Source organism: Protopterus annectens, chromosome 13.part0, assembly GCF_019279795.1.
Source record: "Protopterus annectens isolate FY-2018-M chromosome 13.part0, PAN1.0, whole genome shotgun sequence".
NCBI lineage: Eukaryota > Metazoa > Chordata > Ceratodontiformes > Protopteridae > Protopterus > Protopterus annectens.
This window is the reverse complement of record NC_056747.1, coordinates 136482710-136504838: the sequence shown is the minus strand read 5'-3', so window position 1 is coordinate 136504838 and position 22129 is coordinate 136482710. Positions and strand designations below refer to the sequence as shown.

At 41.3% G+C, this 22129-nt stretch overlaps 1 protein-coding gene across 5 annotated transcripts in view; it reads left to right on the top strand.

Moving 5' to 3' along the window:
* LOC122817661 (calcium homeostasis endoplasmic reticulum protein-like) overlaps positions 1 to 22129 on the top strand; it is a gene marked incomplete in the record, with an annotated part of 1194300 nt that overhangs the window by 503829 nt on the left and 668342 nt on the right. For 3 of the 5 annotated variants that reach the window (XM_044090727.1, XM_044090725.1, XM_044090724.1), the window contains 1 exon segment: positions 10679 to 11102. In XM_044090727.1, the coding sequence (XP_043946662.1) occupies positions 10679 to 11102 (424 nt within the window). 5 annotated transcript variants of the gene reach the window in all.

Here is a 22129-nt window from a genome sequence, read left to right as displayed (position 1 = left end):
CAGCACTTGGATTATTTATATGGTTTGTATTCTAAATATTCTGTGACTTTTCATTAACTGTGTAATTTAACAGTTATTTAATTGTTCCCGCTCCCAGCCATATATATATGTATGTATGTTTATATGAGATATATATATCTATGTACACACACATATATATGTATGTACACACACACATACACACACACACACACACACACACACACACATATATATATATATATATATATATATATATATATATATGTATATATATGTATGCGTGTGTGTGTGGCAAGGGGAGGGTTGGTCATTCATTCTGATTAAGTCCCTAGTCATTGTATTGATGAAAGCACTTATATTTTAAGTTTTTATTTTCCATTAAATATTGATATTCCTTTCCCCATTGTCCTGTTACAGTTATGGTATTCCTGGGCTGTCCGACTGCCAAGCTGTGTGTGCTTTTTTGTGACACACACAAGCCCAACACGTAACTGACAAAACTACAAATGCCAACACATTCTGCACATGCTCCAGGGATTACCCCAGAGCAAACCAACCAATTGTTTTTCAGTGGGTCAAGCCCCTCTATGCACCCCCTGCATATATATATATATATATATATATATATATATATATATATATATATATATATACATACACACGTGTTTGTAGGTTTTACAGCGCATCTTAAGACACTACAACAGATATGCAGCAGGGCTAGGTGTAGAAATAAGATGCGTAAGGAATGCTGGTTGTGAAATGCAGAAGTCTGCGAAGTTATCAAAAGAAAGGAGGAGTCCCAGAAAGAAGGTAGTCATCAGACACCATAAGAGATGCCAACAACTACCTGCTCACCAATCCACAGGACATTAAAGGCAGCTGGAAGGAGTGCTTCCTTCTTCCAGCAGCTTTTTGAATGAAGGAAGCTCCAAAGAAGCTGTACTGCTGCATATGCAGCCTGTGATGAGAGGAAGAAGAGCCCGTCCTAGAAGAAATGCAGTTGTCTTAAGTGGCAGCATTTAAATTCTAATCTCGAACATTGGCTTTGTAGCACAGAGGGACAAAGCCTTGCCTGTAACCTTGATGACCTGAATTTGATTAGTAGCTGGGAAAATTGGAAGAGTCATGTGGATGGACAAGAGATGCATGGTTAACATCTGCACACTTGCCTGATATGGAAGGAAGGGTGTAGGCCAGTCTTCCTAGAACAGGCTGCTGGAGGTGCGATATGTGTGCCTCTCTACAAGCTGATATTATCAGCCCTTGTAAATGTATGTAAAGGAGTGAGCATTTTCTGTACTGGGGACATAGACCGTTCCTTCACGGTGATGTGGAAGCTTACAGGTGGCAGGTTTTCGGCTGTGTAACAAAAATGCTCTAATAGCTGCTAGAATTGGTTGACCTGCTCTTGCTTAATGGGGAACAAATAGGGTGAAACCAGATGTTCTTCGTCTTCCCTTGCTGCAGTCCTGACAATTGGGTATAGTCCGCGTCCCAGTCGGCCCGAATACCAGAGTATAAGGCTGACGTCGGTCATGGCGCCTTAGACTGACGTCAGTACGTCAGGGTACTAATGCGCATGACCGACGCCATTTCCTCAGTCTTTTTTGCCGCATGGTCCGATGCAGAAGCAATTTTGCGAGTGCAGGTTGGCGTTCTGAGATTTTCCGAACCGGAGTTTCAGACCGAATTCAGAGTTGGCTAAGTAACCCCGTTGGGGAACATTTTGGTTTTTTCTTGCCTCAGTATTTAACCGGATGTCAGAAAAGTGAATAACTGTATTTCTTGTGGGAAGCAGATACCGCATAGGGATTATCATACTTTGTGTATACCTTGTTTAGGGCCTGAGCACGACGTTGTTGGTTGCCGCTCTTGTGCTAGATTTAACAAGCGCACTATTAAGAGGAGGCTTGATTGTGCTAGGTTAGTGTTTGGGAAGCGTTGCAATTATACTATGCCGTCGGATACTCCGACGCCTGCTTCATCTAAGAAGCGCAAGGACAAAACAGTGAAGTCTAGGGTGAGGAACCGCAGTCCCGGACGCCGGTCCTTTAGAAGGCTCAGGGGAGCCAGAGGTTTTGCCAGGAGTCTCTATGGAGTCTCAGGCAGATACTTTACTGTTACAGGATGTGCCCTCTCAGGAGGTAGGCCAGGCTGAGGGGGCTTCTCAGGTAACTGTTCTTCCCTCTCTTCCCAAGGTAGTTAGGGCCTCTCCTTCTGTTGCCAAAGCTTCTTTTAGAGGAAGGCCAAGTTCAGCTTCTGTAGGGCTTCTCCTAGCATTTCGGGCTCTGTGCCTAAGAAACATATGCTTAAAATGGCAGAAGATTTGATTACTCTGATTAGAGGTTCTATGCCCCCACCTGATAAGAGGCCTAGGGTGGAACAGGAGTTTGATAGTTTTGAACAGTGTTCACAGGCTTCAGAGTCTCTGTGGAAGACTTGCAAGAGTTTCCTACTTATTCTGATTCTGATGTGGATGATTCCACTCCTTCAGCTTCTCCTCCTGAGGATTTTTCATTTTCAGAGACTCTTCACTCCATGAGGGAGCACTTTAAATGGGAAGGCCAAGATTACTCTGACTCCAGAAAAAGGCTTAGGGAATTCTTGTTTTGCCCCAGCATAGGCCCTTAGCTATTCCTCCTGTGTTGAATGTGGTGGAGGATGTTTTGCAGAGGCTTCCCTGAACCCTGATTCCTTGCCTCCTGCTCCTGTTAAGCCTGATAGGTATTATAGGGTGCCCAAGCTCATAAGTATTTGTTTAAGAGTCCCAGGGCGACCCAGAAACTGTTTCTCAGGGCCTAAAGGTGTTAAAGCTTCTGTGGTTAAAAATCCTGTACCCTCTGATAAAGAGGCAAGGGCTTTGGATAGGTGGGGTAAGAAAGTATACTTCTTCCACTCTAGCCATGAGGCGTTGAATTGTCAATTTCATATGCTGAAATATCAGAATTATCTCCTTTCACAATTGAAATCTAAGGTGGATGCTTTGGCGGAAGGTATTGAGTGTAAAGAATTGCTGGATTTGGTTCATGTGTCTGAACAAGTGGGTAAGCATTCTTTGCAGTGTGGTTTTGATGCTGTTCAGGCCTCCTCGAGGGTGGCTGCTACTAGTTCTGTTCTTCGCAGACATGCATGGTTGAAGGATCAGAATTTAGCTGAGCATGTTAAGACCAGGATTTTGGATGCTCCTTTACAGTCTGATGTGTTGTTTGGACCGCCTGTGGAAGCAGTTTTAAAGAAAATGGAGGACAAAGCTAAGTCTATGCAGACTGTTAAAGATTTTTGCAGGTGCAGCCTCCGGGTTTAGTAGAAATTGGCCTGCTAAGGGGTGGACGTATCCTGCTTATGGTTCCCAGTCTAGGGGTAGGTCTAGACGTGGTAGGGGCAGGGCTCAAGGTTCTGCTTAGGCCTAGATCAGACAGTTCACCTGCTCAGACTTCTGGTGAGGGCAGGGGTCAGTCCTTTCGTAGGCAGAACCAATGACCTGCCTTTTCAGCTGCCAGTGGACTCGCCTGGCAGCTCCTTTGGGAGGAAGATTGTCTCTTTTCAAAGAAAATTGGGATTTAATCACTCAAGACAGATGGGTGCTGGATATCATTCATCACGGGTACAGATTTTATTTCCACACAATGCCTCCTTTCAAAGGCATGCCAGATGTTCCTCCTCCACAAAGAAAAGAGGCTCACAAGCAAGTTTCTCAGTTACTCCAGATAGGGGCTATTCAGCCAGTCCCTGTGTCAGAAAGGGGCTTCGGATTTTATTCTCGCCTGTTCCTAGTACCAAAGAAGGGGAACACGTGGAGACCAATTTTGGATTTATCTATCCTCAACACTTATCTGGACATTCCCAAGTTCAAGATGTTGACGTTACAGCAACTGTTACCTCTCCTGGGCAAAGATCACTGGATGGTAACTTTGGATCTCAAGGAAGCTTACCTTCATGTGCCCATAAGGCTAAGTTGCAGAAAGTATCTGCGGTTTCAACTGGAGATTTTCATTATCAGTTCTCTGCATTGCCCTTTTGGCTTATCTACTGCCCAGAGTATTCACAAAGGTTCTGGCTCCAGTGATAGCTTACTTCAGGCTTCAAGGCATTCAAATTTATCCTTACTTGGACGACTGCCTGATTCTGGCTCAAGAAAAGGAACACCTTCTACAGCATCTGGAATATGTCATAGCAGTGCTAAGATGCCTAGGGTATTCTGTGAACGAAATAAAGTCCAGTCTAGTACCCTCTCAAGACATGTGCTTTCTGGGTGTGAGACTGAATACAGCAGCCCAGATGGCCTTTTTAACCCCGGACAAACAAAAAGAGTCTGTCACTTTACTTCCACCAACTATCTCATCAGTCCGTGCTGACTGCAAGGACAGTCCTTCAAGCATTAGGGTTCATGGCATCTTGGATTCTGGTGCTTCCCAATGCCAAACTGCATATGAGGAAGCTGCAATGGTATCTCAAAAATGTATGGACACAGCACTGCCAAGATTTGGACACTGTCATTCAAATAATACCTTGCCTTCAAAAGGAATTCTTGTGGTGGGCTCAGGAATGTCACCTAAACAAGGGACTCTCTGTGACCCGGCCAGAGGCGAGTCAGATTTTAACGACAGATGCCTCGGACACTGCTTGGGGAGCTCATCTAAATGGAAAGTGGATACAAGACAAGTGGCCTGCCAGACTACAGCATCTACATATCAACATGAAGGAGATGTTAGCAGTCCAGTTTGCATTGATGGCGTTCAAGGAGTTACTTCTTCCAGGGCAGGTGTTGATTCTGACAGACAACACAACTGTCATGTGGTACATCAACAAGCAAGGGGAACACATTCTTATCCTCTCTGCAGGCAAGCAATGATTTTATGGGAGACTGCGTTAAGCCTGCAACTGACTCTTCAGGGTAAGGTTTCTGCCAGGAGCACAGAACTCCCTAGCAGATGTATTAAGCAGACAAATCATGGATCCCCACGAGTGGAAACTGGATCTTCATGTATTTCAGAAATTGACAGTGTCATGGGAACTCCAGACATAGATCTGTTCGCTTCTCCACTAAACCACCAGCTGCCAAAGTATTGCACAAAGGGGTTTCATCACACAGCTTGGAAAGTGGATGCTCTGTCTTTCAGTTGGAAAACCTTCATGTCTATGCCTTTCCACCTCTACCTCTTCTTCCAAAGGTATTACTAAAGGTCAGACAGGACAGGCCAAGGATGATTTTGATAGCTCCAGATTGGCCTCGCAACACTGGTACCCACTTCTAAGGAGTCTTGTAAAGAAGCCTCCATGGCCTTTACCTCTGATTCCTCATCTGTTATCTCAGAAGGACGGTCATTTTGCCCCCAATGGTTTTTAAAGGCCTTCAAAAAAACTCTTCAAATTTTTTTCCAAAAAAAGCTTTTTGGCCCATATTCTTTTTTTGTTTGACATTTCCAAATGTTGCATTCAATGTTATGACTTTCCATATACACAGTGATATACCACTGTTAAGGAAGTTTTCGGCTACCTTTATATACAATGGGCAAAACTCCCTCAAATTTCTAACATTTACAAAATCAATAACAAAAGCTGACTTTGCAAATGTTACGACATGCTACTACTCATAATGATGGACAATCTTGGGGCTTGCAAAATTTAACATAAAAAGTAAATAAAATGTTTTTTGCAAGGGGGCAAGCTGTTGCTGTTATGTGCATTAAGAAGACATTAAGGATTGAGTGTTTAAGTAGTTTATTGTATAGAGATACATCACGATGGATGGCAGGAACATTAAACTTAAATGAGCTGTGTGACTACATACTTGCATGCTCTCACTCTGGTTGTTTACTCAAAATGGCACTCCTGCTTGCACGTACTAAGTACTAATATGCATGTGATGGCTCACTGGAAAGCTTCTTAAAGGTATATCACACTAATCTACATCCTCACTCTTTACTGAGCTGTCTCACATAAATAATGACATTTCAATAGGCATGCAGGCAGTTATACAGGCACTAATAAAGAAAAACAACAGTCATGTCCAGGTTGCTTTGTATCTGGAGCTAGGTTTCGAAATGCAACCTGATATTGTGATGTAATAAGACTAGGTTTAGCAACAGGGACAGTCACTGGGAATGTTCTGCTTGAGGAGTCTTGGGGATTTTCTCAGGAATGAGGTTTGCTGATGGAATATCCTCTGGAACACACGCACGCACATATACTTTTTCTGAGTATGCTGATACATGTGTATACACGTGTGTGTGTGTGTGTGTATATATATATATATATATATATATGTATGTGTGTGTATATATAAATGCACAGATAATGTGCGTGTGTGTGTATATGTGTGATATATATATATATATATATCACACATACACACACGCACATGTATATGTAGGCTGTAGGGCAGTGGATCGATTGTGCGTCTACACAGACGCGCACTTTTGGTTTTAAATGCTTTCTCAGCACTTGGATTATTTATATGGTTTGTATTCTAAATATTCTGTGACTTTTCATTAACTGTGTAATTTAACAGTTATTTAATTGTTCCCGCTCCCAGCCATATATATATGTATGTATGTTTATATGAGATATATATATCTATGTACACACATATATATGTATGTACACACACACATACACACACACACACACACACACACATATATATATATATATATATATATATATATATATATATATATGTATATATATGTATGCGTGTGTGTGTGGCAAGGGGAGGGTTGGTCATTCATTCTGATTAAGTCCCTAGTCATTGTATTGATGAAAGCACTTATATTTTAAGTTTTTATTTTCCATTAAATATTGATATTCCTTTCCCCATTGTCCTGTTACAGTTATGGTATTCCTGGGCTGTCCGACTGCCAAGCTGTGTGTGCTTTTTTGTGACACACACAAGCCCAACACGTAACTGACAAAACTACAAATGCCAACACATTCTGCACATGCTCCAGGGATTACCCCAGAGCAAACCAACCAATTGTTTTTCAGTGGGTCAAGCCCCTCTATGCACCCCCTGCATATATATATATATATATATATATATATATATATATATATATATATATACATACACACACGTGTTTGTAGGTTTTACAGCGCATCTTAAGACACTACAACAGATATGCAGCAGGGCTAGGTGTAGAAATAAGATGCGTAAGGAATGCTGGTTGTGAAATGCAGAAGTCTGCGAAGTTATCAAAAGAAAGGAGGAGTCCCAGAAAGAAGGTAGTCATCAGACACCATAAGAGATGCCAACAACTACCTGCTCACCAATCCACAGGACATTAAAGGCAGCTGGAAGGAGTGCTTCCTTCTTCCAGCAGCTTTTGAATGAAGGAAGCTCCAAAGAAGCTGTACTGCTGCATATGCAGCCTGTGATGAGAGGAAGAAGAGCCTCCGTCCTAGAAGAAATGCAGTTGTCTTAAGTGGCAGCATTTAAATTCTAATCTCGAACATTGGCTTTGCTAGCACAGAGGGACAAAGCCTTGCCTGTAACCTTGATGACCTGAATTTGATTAGTAGCTGGGAAAATTGGAAGAGTCATGTGGATGGACAAGAGATGCATGGTTAACATCTGCACACTTGCCTGATATGGAAGGAAGGGTGTAGGCCAGTCTTCCTAGAACAGGCTGCTGGAGGTGCGATATGTGTGCCTCTCTACAAGCTGATATTATCAGCCCTTGTAAATGTATGTAAAGGAGTGAGCATTTTCTGTACTGGGGACATAGACCGTTCCTTCACGGTGATGTGGAAGCTTACAGGTGGCAGGTTTTCGGCTGTGTAACAAAAATGCTCTAATAGCTGCTAGAATTGGTTGACCTGCTCTTGCTTAATGGGGAACAAATAGGGTGAAACCAGTTCTCGTCCTGAGAGGAACAATGGACTAATGGATTTACCAGGCGCCTAAGTCTTTATCCAGCAGATTAGTATAAGGTGAGTGAGAGAGAGAGAGAGACTTGTCAAGTAATATCCCCCACGCACACGCATGCAGAATAAAGGTACTGCTTTGCATCAAGCAGTGTAATACAGTCATTCTTCATATGAGAAGTAGATAATTGTGTCCTTTCCCAAATTCGCCATGGTCTTGACTGGCCTCTCTCTCCTAAAGAAAGGGAGTCCATTCTGCGGGTGGCCTGCTTGGCCAAGTTGATCAAGAGTTTTGCAGTAATCGAGGGTTTTTGGGAGTGGGGTCTTGTTTCCACATTTACCAGGCTTCATCACATGGTTTCATTAGGGATTTAAGCTTCTTTGGTGAGCCATTCAGTTTTGGAGTCGTTCAGTAGTCTTGAAATCACTGGGAAGTAAGTGTCCTCAAGTGAGAGTAATAAGTCAGTCAGTTTGCTGGTGGCAAAATTAACATCAGACCTGGAGAATGTTGGTGACCAGACAATAGTAGCACGCTTTGAGTGTATAATGGGAATTTTACAAGGGGAGGCTGCTTAGATTTGAAAGGTATTATTAGCCGGGGGGGGGGGGGGGTTGACTTGTAGATTTTTTAGTGGGAACATGTTGGAGCAATGATCAGTAAATGTGGGTGGGTGAATTGGGTAAGAGAAGATATTATAATTTGTTATAATGAGTTTGAGAAATAAATTGTGATTAGATTTTGGGGTTGGTTCTAATTGAGATATTTGCTACTTGGAATAGGCTGATATCTGCAAGAAATTCAGTAAAATCCTGCTTAATAGGGCCCGTAACATTTTATGTTGGTCATCTTAGACGATAATGTGTTTATTTGGTTTGATGTGAGAAAGTATGGACAGGTATACTTTATTTTTTAATTTGCTGACTGAAGCAGGAGTTTACAGTTATGAGAAGCCAAGTTATAGGTGTTGAGGATTTCAGTGGATGCTTTGTAACCAGTTGGATGTTAATACAGGTTTTGTGCAGTAGCATACCACCACCACCAGATCTTGCAACTGGTCAGGCATCAAATTAATAAGTTTATCCAGGGAAGAAAAAATGTAAGTGATGATGGCTATTCTTTAACCAAGACTTCATTATTGCAAGGAGACTGGGGGAGTGGGAGCTCAGAACAAAGCTTATGCTGACAGTTATGTTTCTGATACTTTTAGCATTAAGAAGTGCTCTTGATAGAGAGCCTGACTTTGGAGTGTGTCTGAGATTGTAACCCTGAGATGTATTTCGAGGTGATGCCATTGACGTTGGAGGGAGTGGGAGAAGTGGAATGATCTGGGAATGGAAATGGAAGAAGTAGATGAGGTAAGATGGAGAACATATGCACTGTTGCCAGAGACTGGCGTTTTAATGTCACACTAGTGGTATAGCAGGAGGGAAGAGGAGTGCTTCAGAATGCAGTGTATGAGAATGAAGATTACAGTAAAGTTTAGGTGGCAAATATAGTATTGAGTCACTTGGTGATGGTCAGAGGATGGTCTACGAGTATACTGAGGAGCATATTTTTATAAAGAGGGAAACCCGGTTTTGCATTTTGTTTTTTTGGTGGTGATTAACTCAGACACTGATTTGCTGTATTGGGAACTGTTATATATATTTTTTATTTTGTATACTTTACTACATGCCCCTTTCTCTTTTTTTGTGGGTCTGGGCAAGCAGGTTTATTTTTTTAAGGTGTATAGTTATAGATACAGATATATAATGTTTGTGTGTCCGTGCGCTAAAAGTGCTCAGAAGCCACAGTTTTGAATAGAGTGGGGAATGTGGATTAACACATTGGTGTAGAAGGGAGTTTTGAGTTATGGAGCATGAAGGGTGTTATGGTTAGGAATAGGAGGAGTTTTATGTTTTTTTAGGGTCTTCTCTGGGTTAAGTTTCCTTCTATATCAGAAAGATGTGCTTTGGGTGGATTGACAGGCCTGTAAAGTGCTGATGGGGTCTCTGTGCGCATGCATGCATGTGTGTGCCGTAGGATAGGCTGACTGCCAGTACAGGCTTGGTTTCTCTGCCTTGCCCCTATTAAGTGCTAGAATAAGCTCCAGTTTCCCAGTGACCTTGAACTGGATGATGCAGATAACTGGCGAATAGAAACAAATGGAAGAATGAATGTATTCTGTGTAAATAGTTTCATTGTTTTTGCTTTGTCTAAGTTATTTTGTTTTCCTTTTAAAAAGTAAACTTGTTTTAACCGCAATACTTCATAGGCTGAGTTCCTATTTAGATGTTGTGCTGTGAAATGGCTTTGATTTGTTTTATGAAATTCTGGTTGTATTTTTTGGCATTATTCAAAATCTTAATATGAATAGTCTGCGAAGTTCTCTCTTGTATTTTATGTATTTAACTAGGTAGAAAGGGCACTTGTGTCCAGGGGGTTAAGGGGCTGCACTCTGTGAATATTATGAGATAAAGTGACTTGCTCAGATTCACACATTAGGCAAATAGAGATTGAAGGAATCGAACGGTGTAAACTGGGTACGGGAAGCTGCCCATTAGCAGCTCCAAAGTTTACTGTTTGCACATCATTTTTCTGGATTCCACTGAAATTGCAAAAATAGTTTTGACTTCAGAAGCCATGCGTAGTCAGTTTGGTGGTGTTTATAAAGGAGGTGAGAGGAGAAAAACTCTACTTTATTATATTTCTAAACAGCGTAGCAGAGGTATATGTGCTGAGAAAAAACTTAGCATAATTTGTTTTGAAACATAATTTGTTTTGAAACTTAATCCAGCACTTAGTTTAGTAAAGGGCAACATGTTTATGATTTGTTTGCTGTTCTTGCAGCCATATGATCAGCCTCCTTATCCTCCTCATCAGGGACCCCCTCATGGACCCCCATGGAACAGTGGACCGGAAGGAATGTGGAATGAGCAGAGAGAGCCAGGGTGGAACAATCAACGGGATGCTCCCTGGAACAATCAGCCTGATCCTGCCTGGAATAACTTTGAAGCTCCATGGAATAACCAGCATGAGCAGCCTCCATGGGGTGGCCAGAGAGAGCCACCATTTCGAATGCAGAGGCCGCCTCATTTCAGAGGTCCTTTTCCACCACATCAACAGCATCCCCAGTTTAATCAGCCCCATCACCCTCAAAATTTTAACCGCTTTCCTCCACGGTTTATGCAGGAAGAGTTCCCACCACGTCATCATTTTGAAAGACCACCATATCCACATCGTTTTGATTTCCCCCAAGGAGAGTTCCCTCCAGGTAAGGTGATGCCTTTTATGGCTGTTGAATAATTGTTATACTTTTGTTGGAAGTGATGCAATGCTTGTTCACTTTGAGACTTAGTTTGCATTCTTTGTTAGCAAAATATATTAATTTCCTTTTGTAATGCTAGTAGTTCCATTTGTGTCTGTTTGTGGTGTGTGTGTACCACTCATCTACTACTAGTACTGATTTTCACATGATAAACCTTTTGTTTACATGTTTTTGTCTGAGCTTTTGTCATTTTTTGATTCCTAAATATAACAGGTGTTCTTAAGATTCCCATGGAATTTTTCCATATTCCATGTTTTGTGTTTAAACTCAAAAAGTGATAGTATGTTCTTACTGTGGTGAATCTCAGTAAAATTAGGTATTGAGTCTATGCTATCTACAACTGTTGATCACGAAATTCAAATGTGACCTATTAATGGGGTCCATTCGTATTCACTTTGCATGAACTATAGATATTTGTGCCATGATTGCAGAGGTTGATGCTGTTTAGTTAGCACTTTTTTGCTACAGCTGTTTGACCAGTTAGATTTTGAGCAGTCTCTCTCTTTTGCAGATCATAGTTTTAATGTTCTCACTTAAGGTGTTGAATGTCAAGGAGCTGATAGTTGCTTCTTGAAATTTTGTACTTAAAGCAGTAAGTCATGTCTTGTGGTTTTCATTTATTGGGTACCTGTGATACTATTTTTTGTCACGGATTACTGATCTGATGGGACAGGGTTTATTCTTAGGCTTTTCATTCTGATTAATCAACTTCCTTTCTTGTTTTCCTATTGACATCCAGCTGCAAGTATCAGGAACTTTTTTAGCAGCACTGTTAGTGAGTTACAGCATTGCTTTAGCCCCAGGTGAGCTTCAGTTACTGTCAGGTTTTCTAGGTCAGTTATTGCTGGAGATTACACTTTATTTTGATGCAGTTTTTCAGTAAAAAGTTAACTGTTTCTGATCCTTACAGAGAATGTTTGTGACCAATTAGTTATGGTGCTCACTTTATTAACTGAGCTGTTGAGTATTTTCTGTAGCACATTAGAAAAGTGTGTGCTGCTTTATTGATTATTTTCATTTTCAGTGTGCATCCTTGTTTGCCTGGTTCCTTGCTTGAGACCATATTGATGGTGTTTTAACTTTCAGTATCACATCTGATGTGTGTGGTTTGCAGTTTTGCATTTCTGTTAGTGACATTTAAATGTGGTAATCACTCATGAGCCTGCAGGTCTGGTCTCTTGACTTGTTCAAATGAAAAAGCCAGGGACAGTCCCCCTGAGTAAATGGCTGACTGTACACACTGTTTAGAGCATAAGGTAAATGGTAGCAATAATGTGATATAAAACGTGCTGTATCTGTGGAAAACTTGCAAGCATTGCACCTGTAAATAAAAGTGCCAGCTGCTGTACATGATTACTGTGCACCACTACATCTAAATCCTGTGCTGGAGAACTATAATGAGTTATGCTGAGGTACTTCCTGGCCTCTGCCAGCCATAGCTGTACACTGTGATGCCATGCACAGATTTGTATCCATCATGAAGAATATGCAACCATAATCTTCCTAACAGAATGCATCGATTTAGTTATCGGTAATGGTGTATACTTGAGCTCTCAACATAGTTTATAAATTCAATCCATATTCTCATGTAAGCATTATTGATTTTACAGAGCATTGCTGATGCCTTCCATACCAAACACACAATAAAGCTGGTATGCAGTCCATCACCCACTACATGTTCCGTTGGTACTTTGTAGAGCTTAGAATTAAAACTTTTTTTGTGTATTAATATAAATGCACTGATCAGCATGGGCTCCTTTCATCTACTATTCGAACCACATTGGCAGAACCATCTCTTCATATCCTTCACACCATAATGAAAAGGTTTTCAGGTGTCCAAAGCCTCCTTTTCTAGGTGGTCATTTGATTGCAGTCTCGCTTGATACAGTGAGATTTTTACAATCTGTCCATAACACCCAAAAGCCCATTCTGCGAGGACAGTGGGCATATATTTTGTGTTCGAGTTGTGTGTCAGTATACAGAATTTTTATAGCTGCCATTTGCTCAATCCTGAGTACCTTTACTAAGCATTACAAGCTGGATATCTCCTCTACGGCATGATCCTATTTTGGGGCTACTGTAGTTAAAAGGATGCTTGCCATGCCAGGCCCACCCATACCTCCACCTGTTACTGAAAGTGGACTTCTTACCAGACACAAAAGTTATGTACTTAACCCATTATGCTAGCTCACTAACATGTAAAAGTTATGGATTTGCCATAATGCTAAAACCGTAAGAAATGCCATCTTGAGTAACGTTACCTAATGTTCTACCTGCTGAGACCTAGAGCAACTTGCCATACTACAGATTCAGAAGTTCGTAGGTACTTACTAGGTTGTTGAACTGTGAGAATTTTAAGAAGCCTAGCCTTACATTCCCATAGTAGTTTGCTTATCCCTTATGTTTTGTGCACATATAACTCAGAGGCAGGCAGAACAAGAGTACGTTTCATTTGATTTATGTAAGAGCCACTTCACCTGCCTTTTTTACTGGAACAGCATGCTCTGTAGATGTTGTAGCCTTTTAGTAGGATTTCTTCAACTTTGATTTCAGGTTTTAGCCAAATTTCTGTCAGGGGAGTGCCATTGGGGGCTGTTTCTGAGAATGAATAGCTATATTTTTCTTACGACTAGTTTTTATAAATACATATTGTGTAGTAGTGGGATTTTAGATTAGATCACAATTGGTGCTGTTTCGCTGTTTTGTGGTGGTAATTATTTGGTACTGTATCAGAAAATCCTCATTTTAAAAAATGTATGGCTTATGGCCAAAAGATCACAAACTCCAGTTCATGCTCTTAAGTGTCTGCTGTTTTGGTGCTGCCCACTTGGATGAGCATTTGCACCATGTTTACTGCTTTCGGTTTCCACACTGTTGTCAAGCCTAAAAATAAAAAAACTGCAGTAAAAACTTGTCATAAAAAATATAAGCAACTGTTATTAAATAACTGATACAACCAGTAAGTGCTTTCGTTCACAAGGAACTTCTTCAGACCTGGTTGCAAGCACAAGATACTTGTTTTTAAATACTTGCACAAATCAAATCACATGACCCTTCAATGTTTTAACCCTTTCTTACTGAGAACCACTTTTCTAATTTTCGGTTTACTGTCACATAGTCTATCGCACTTTGTGCGATTGATATATGTGCGAAACCTGATTTGCATAACTGAAAACGCGAGCACCACAATGTCGAACCTTGTAATAGCGAACGTTTGCTATTACAAGGTCCGACATTGTGGTGCAGATTGCACTAAAGTGGAGATCAGGAAATGTACCCTTTCCTTCACTGTAGTGCGATCTCAGAGTTTGTATATATAAGTAGGGGTGGGCAGCCCCCCACATGGGGGGTGCAGGGAGGCTTGCCCCCCTGCAAAACGTGTGTTTTAATGCTGAGCGGCTGTGAGCATTTCAATAAAGTCGACATGTTCGACATTTGACTTTACTGAAATGCTTACTTAGGAATTTACTGTGTTTGGTGTTCTGATGTTCAAACATGTTGTTCGGACATCTGAACATTCGAATGCAGTGAATTCGAATATATGATAGTAAACCAAAATTTTCTCTGTCATTCCTACCTGGATCCACACCCACATTTAACCTTACTTGCCAGCAGTATTCTTTCCAATTTTAAATCATCTTCAGCATCCCATCTTTCAAAGTAGTTAAAAATCTGATCGTTTACTGAAAATTGTTTGGGACAGCTGGGCCTGTTGAGCCTCGAGTCAGTCAGTACTGGGGACTCCCAGACCATTTGAGTCCTCCACAGAACATGAACTCATAGGAAGTCATCAGAATTGGATGTAAAAGGAGGCAGCTTGACTCCCCTCAAGAGTCTGTAACTGAAGACACTTATTTTGAGAAAGAGGAAGAGTCCTTGAACTTTTGAGACAGAAAGGTGGGTGGTCCACCAAAGCTTTCTGCTACTTGGCTGGTCTTCCTTCCAGTCAGATGGTTGATTTAGTAGGGATAGTGCCAGATATAGGTGTACCATTTCACTCAACCGGACTAGTACTTAGCATTTCCTAAGGACCATCAACATTGGAGCTGGGGTCCAACTGTCAATTCCATGGTAGTGTGGGTGCCACTAAGAAAGAGCTAGCGTAAGAGATCTTCTGTTCACCCTCCTAACAGAGTCCATGGTGTCAGACAGGGTTGTTTAATGGGTGTGTGCTTCAGCCACCTTCATACTGAGGGCACTGAATTACTTGGCTCATGTCTCAAGATTCCAGAGGAATTTGATAAAGGAGCTCTCCATTTCTGGGTCCATATCTGCAGAGGGCAAGAATACTTACTACTAGCAGTTGGCCAATATACAGTCCTTGTCCAGTGTGTTGATGCATCTGATATCTGACATAGCAAAGGGTGCTTCAAGAGCTACAGGTACTAACTTTACAGTAAGACATGGCTAGATGTGCTTGTGTGACTTTGTGGATCACTACTGAACATCCTTTATAGATGCCCCTTATGATGTCTTAACACTCTTTCGGGGCGTAAAGTCAAGGAAACACTGTCCAGAAACAATCAGGATTTGAAGACCCTTTCTGTCATAGGAATATGGTTCTCAGTCTCTACCTTCCACCACAGGTCTTTCTCTCTAGGAAGCGAGGGGGGGGGGGTAAGAGACTGTGGTTCTGGAAGTCGTTAAGCTTCTGGCAGTAGACCCCTTGTGTGGCAAAGGGAGAATTGTAATGGTGGACATTGCCTCAGTGGCAGAGGTGGGCTACAAAACTAAGGCTTCCAGGAACCTGTCTCTCTGAGAGGCCTTATCAGTATTCTTGAGTGGTTGCCCAACTGCTCTACTCTGGAGGCAGTTGGGGGCTACTTCTCATTGCACCCCAGGGCTTGGCGATCCTTCACCCGAGACAAGTGGGCACAGAAGATCATAACCCAGGGCTGCTCATTTCCCTTTGTATTCCATACCCCACCATCAAAATAGCTGTCAAATGTTCCACCCTCTCAAAAGCAAGCCATACTTGTGCATCAGATTTATTTCTATAAGTGAGTCATCCAAGAGTTCCTGCAAGACGAGCATGGATCTGGAACTTACTCAAGATTCTTTTTTGGTGCCAAAAAAAGGAACATGGACCTTAGGCCAGTTTTGAACCTCTGCCATCTCAATCAGTATGTCAGGAAAAATGGAAGTTCTGATAGTCACTGTTAAGTCCATTGTACCACTGTTGAGAGAGAAGACATTTGGATGTGCTTGGTAGACCATCAGGATGCATATTGCCATATTATGATGGACAGGTGATCCACAAGGTTTCTCCATTGCTAGCTGGGGAGCCATTCACTTCCAATTCAGAGCCCTCCTTTTTGGTCTTACCTCAGTCCCCTGGGTGCTCACTAAGTGTATGGCAGTGGTTGCAGCTTATTCCAGACTGCAGGAGTTGCAGGTGTTACCATATCTAGATGATTGGCTTATTTTCACCCCTTCCAGGAATCTTCTCATTCATGCTAGGGAGACTCTGCTTCATCTTTGCTCACTATTGGGCATCACCGTAAACTCTGGCAAATCCAAGTTTTTCTGTATCCAAACAATAGAATTCATAGGGACACGTGGAAGCAACTTTTCAGATAGCAAGATGCCCAGAGAACAGATTGGCCACCCTCCACACCTAGGAATTAGTTTCTTTCCTGCCAGAAGCCACCTGTGAGACTGATGAAATGGCTGTATCCATTACCTTGTCTTCTCTTGCCAGGTATCACATGAGGGCTTCAGTGGAATACTGCAGTACAGTGGTTAATCAAACATCAACCAGTGGGTTTCCAGGTATGCTTGACAAATGTTTGCAGAACATGCATCCAATGGTGGCTTGAAAGTCGCCGATGGTATCACAGGATCTACCAGTTGTCCCGCCTTCTTCCAAGGCCACAGTGACCACAGGCTCTTCCCAACCGGGGTGGGGGTCACAACATTAGAAAGATAGTCCAAGACGTGGTTCTCCTTTGAGGCCAGTCTTCATGTCAGTGTTCTAGTTAATAAGGGATAGTTCTTGTGTTGCATGATTTTCAGGAACCATCTCTTAAGGAGTGATGTCTGTCCAGATTTACAACATGTTGCTAGACTGGTACATCAAAAAATGGGTAGCACTCCTAACCATTATGACTTGAAGCGGTGACGGTTAGGCAATGGGGAGTATATTGCAACCACTTTCTGATAGCAGCACACATCCTGGGGAAATCCAGTAAACCAGTGGATAGGCTGAGCAGGTCTATCCATGTGCCTTATGAGTGGCTCCCTCAGTCCGAAGGTGGCAGAGCACATGTTCTGTAACTGGGGTAGACTGTACTGCAAGCTCTTTGCCTCCCTTCACAAAACCAAATGCAGTAGGAACTTTGCCCTGATTCCCCACATTTGGACATCCAGGCTCCTGTATGCCTTTCCTTCTACTCCTCTTATCCCAACATTTATGCAGAAAGCATTGGAGAGGAAGGCCATGGTTTTCCTGTTTTCCCTTTTCTGGCTTGAAAAATATTTTTGGCAGCATTCACTTCAGCTAGGAGAATCTCAGAACTTCAGGCTCATTCTTGCAAACAAGTTAAAAAAAAAAAAAAAAAGGCTGCAGATAAGTGGAAACCAAAAATCCATGAACTAGAAAAAACTTTATTACTCTTGTCTTCTGTGGTATTTTTCAAGTGAGATTCCTCTCTGGAGTTGGTTTCTGAGTAGTGAGGTAGAACCCTGTATATTAGATTCTTTGTGCTGTTTCATGCAAACCTTAACTTATTTTTCCCAAGGTTAGGGTGTCGTTTGTGAACGAATGCCTTCTTTATTCCTAAGGTAACCACAGAGACTTTAGTAAATCAAGCTGTCTGTCGTCTTTTCCAGTTTTTCCAACAAAGAGCAATACATGCTGCATTTGATAGACATTTCATCATCCTATCCGTTTCTACATTTGCCATACTAAAGAGATTAGGAAGTCTGATCAGCAGGTTGTTTCTTAACAGCCAAGTTGGGACAGGGAGTCTCGAAAGGGACCTTACCAAGATGGCTGTTTGCATCTCATATGTATACAGAGAGAAACCAAACCCATCAAGGCTAATTCAGTTAGCTCTGTGGCTACTACTTATGCATTCTTCTCAAAGACCTCCATTGATGATATTTGTACTGCAGCCACTCTTCAGTGTTCATACCTTCATTTCTCATTATAAATTGAATTTGCTGTCTGAAGACAGAGCTGCTTTTGGTTCAGCCGTCCTCAGGAATATTCTTCGATGTAATTACCCAAGCTAAGGATTCTGTCCTTTTCATTGAGAAATGGGCAGAAGAGACATAATCAGATAAGAAAGTTATGTACTTAACGTAATGATAGATATGCCTTGTCTGCTTACGTTCTTCATGTTCTTCCTCATCTCCTCACCCCCCCCTTCCCTTATTTCTAAAGTAATTTCTTGTTTTTCTGATGTGACCAGACTGTCTTCAATGTCTGTCTCTGTGCATTTTGAGCTCCAGACAAGTGTATAATTTTATCTTTGTGTTTATACACTGTAGTCTTTCATGATAAGGTTCCCTGTCAATTTATTTCTTCTTGGGCAAGCTTGATCTAAAGTAATGTCAGGGTCTGAGGGGAAGTTATGGGTAGAGGGAGAGGAGCCTGAGCTTTAAATCCAAAGTCTTGAATGTTTGAAGTCTGATCTGAGGTTAGATCCTAGGATGGAAGCAGACAGCACAGATCTGTTATGGTAAGTGCATAACTTTTGTTTTAAAGCCAGGATAGTTTGTGATAGCAGGTGTGAGGGGAGGAGGTACTAGAGTGAGTTGGGGAGGGAGAAGAGATAGGATACTGTCTGGGACCAGGGTTAGGATGGACACCTCTCCTCATTTGGATTAGTGGCACGTGTGGAGTGGTGTATTTAATTTGATCAATAGTTTGTGTGGTATTCTTTGGAAAGGGGCTACAATTTAGTGCAACAGTTTAAAGATGTGGTTTTAAGAGGTGTGTAAACATATTGGGAGATATTGGGGAGGGAATGTGAGGAGAGTGCAGGCAAATACTTGGTAGGACTGTGGGTATAGTAGGGAGATCTGTTCATTCAGTCCAGCCAATCTGACTTGTGGGTCCTCTGGCAGCCTGTCATATCCAACCCAACAAAACTAGTGCTCCAGCCTCAAGTACCAGTAAGAATTTTTTTCTCTGTCATGCCCTAGTTTGTAAGATTAACTCAGAGCTCACGTGCCACCATCTTAAACAGATGGGGATTGAACGTCAACTACAGCTAAGTTCTCTTCCTCAATATGTTACATAACAATTTGTTTACCTAGTCTTATTTTAGACTGTTTAAACTATTTTAGACTAATTTTTATGCCTTTTTAACTCCCTTTTCACCTAATATCCTTTCCTTTTTCAGCATCAGGCACCTTCTGTTGCTGTTTTATTATTTTATTTATCTTTGTTTACCAGGCAAGTCTAACTGGAATAAAACTCTTTTTCAGTGGAGTCTTGGCTAGAAAAGCTCCACATAACACCAATTTTTACATAAAATACCATTACGTGATATCAGAAGGAATGCAAAATATAAGTGTACATATGAGAGAGAAAAAGGCTTTACAGTAGTTTACATAATCATTTAGAAACGAGTATGTATATGCTGTATAGCAGAGAGCGAAAATATTGCAGATACTGTCATGTTCCCTCAGTTTCTAGTAATTAAAATAATGGAGACATTTTAACTATGGAAAATAAGCAAAGCCATCATTATTTAAAAAAAAAAAACTCAAAGCCCTGTTCATATGCTCAGTATCCTACAGACTGCTGAGATGTGATCTGTGTCTGGGGTACAAGGCATCCTACGACCCAATACTGATGGATTTACTGGGGTACAAAGCATCATACGACCCAATATTTATAGATTTACTGCATATCAGCAAGTCAAATGGCATCAGAAATACTTGGTCTTGGGATCTAAACCTCTTCTGCAACATCAACAGAATGGTTAGGAGGGACAGGGTGTATCTCACAGCGGATACTATTGCTCTAGAACAGACTCCCCATCAACATAAAACAAAGTTCATCCCTGTCCATATTTAAGTACAACTTGGATGTGTGGATGAGAAATAGAAAAATTACCCCAGGACTGCCCCTTATAACACTAATGGGCAGGGCAGCTCCTAAATGCTTTGTCCCATGCATGGTCCCCTCAAATTATCTGTGGTATGATCCCAGTTATTCTCATTAGGGGTAATAAATAATTGTTGACCATGTGATGGGTAAGGCCATTATCTAACCAAATGGGATAGGTTAATTTGAGCACAAAAAGGGAAACTGGCTTGGCTTAAAATGGCCCTCAAGGGCAGCTAACCTAATACTTACCTGTGAACTTATAAATGTTATAAAGGGGGAAGGTGGTTGATAATGAAATGCAGTATGATTTGTTGGTAGTAGAGCAACTATGAAAGTATTGTTGCATTTAAGATTAAGAAGTAAAGTAATTAGGAAAGTGAGAATGGTTGGTTTTCTTTACAAAAAGAAAATGAATATCTTTAAAAACTGTACTTTCTTGGTAGATATTGTTTAACTATAGACATTTAAGTATTTGAGAATTATTATTCACTGAATTACTGTTACTTCTCTGTGTTGGTCTATTTGTCTTTGTATGTTTCTTTCTAGCAAGCCATGAAGTTAAAAAAAAAAAAAAAAAAAAAAAAACATATGGGCACAAAGTTCTACTAAAAGACACCCATTGATTTTTTTTTTACTTTTGTTTACCAGGAATGTCCAACTGGGCATTGCCCATTTTCAGTGGAGTCCCGGGGAGCAAGTCTCCAAAAACATTAACCTAAATTAATTACATAAATTAGAGAAATAAAAAATATACAAAGTCTTTCCAAAGAATTGCAAAAATAGAAAAATTATAAGCAAGATAATGATTAAACAAGAAAGATAGCTTATGAGCTAAATATTTACAATGCAATAAAACATTTGACAGAAAAGAAATAAATTTGAAAGCATGTTAGGCATGGATTAATAGACGAGTGAAAAAGCACATAAATATAAAACTATGACTCATGTTTGTTGTGTTTGGAGGTAGACCACTTATCTGAAGATTGACTGATCTTTCCTTTGGTCCTAGAGCCCTTTCTGACTGTAAACAAACAAAAAAAAAACTAATAATGAAGATCTTACTTCTCCCAGAGGCAGAGAAAACAAAAATATCCAAGGACTTAAACGCACAGAAAAAGACGACCGGAGGAGTCTGAGCAGTCTTCAGCTTTGACGTTCCTCAGAATGGAAATTTCCTCAGTGTTGACTCTAATATTCGCTTAGTGTCACAGCTGTCAGAGCTGATAGTGATGCCGGACAAGTCACTTAAAAGACTGCTAAGCAGAACTTTCTGTGAAAGGGAACTGTCTTGGATCCCTTCTTTACCACCTTCCAACGCATGATTCCAGTCCCTCATGTCCAGCAAAAGGACATCGGAGGCAGATCTGGATCACATGATGAAGCCCTTCTTGAAGGAGCAGATTGAGATGGGAGTGCTCCCCATCCCCCTTAGTACTGAAGGTGGATAGGGCTGGCCCTGTATCCAGTGTACTTGCTCTTCTCCACTGCATGTTTCTGCACCAGTGGTTTCAGAGCCGATCCTGGACCTGAGATCTGTTCCTTTGGTGCTGACCACAGTACCATGTGTAGCATTTGAGGGATCTTATGCAATGTACTTGACCTTGAGACTTTTTGAGCCAAAGCTGTCACAGGATCATCAATGCTTGTCCGAGGGGATACTGCCCTACAGGCGACTCAAGACAAGGAGGTTCTCTTTGAAGCCTTTCAGCATCCTCTATATCTTGTGTGGTCCATCCAGCAGACAAAGTAATTGATGCAGCTATTAGGAGATTGTGGCAGGAGCCATCTCTGAATCAGTACCTGCAAAGTCAGTTAAGATTCTTAGGTCCCGAAAGGCAAACTGTGTTGGGCTGAGAGTCCATTAATGGATTCCATTCTTGTAACAGCAGCTGCTAAAAATGAGCTTATC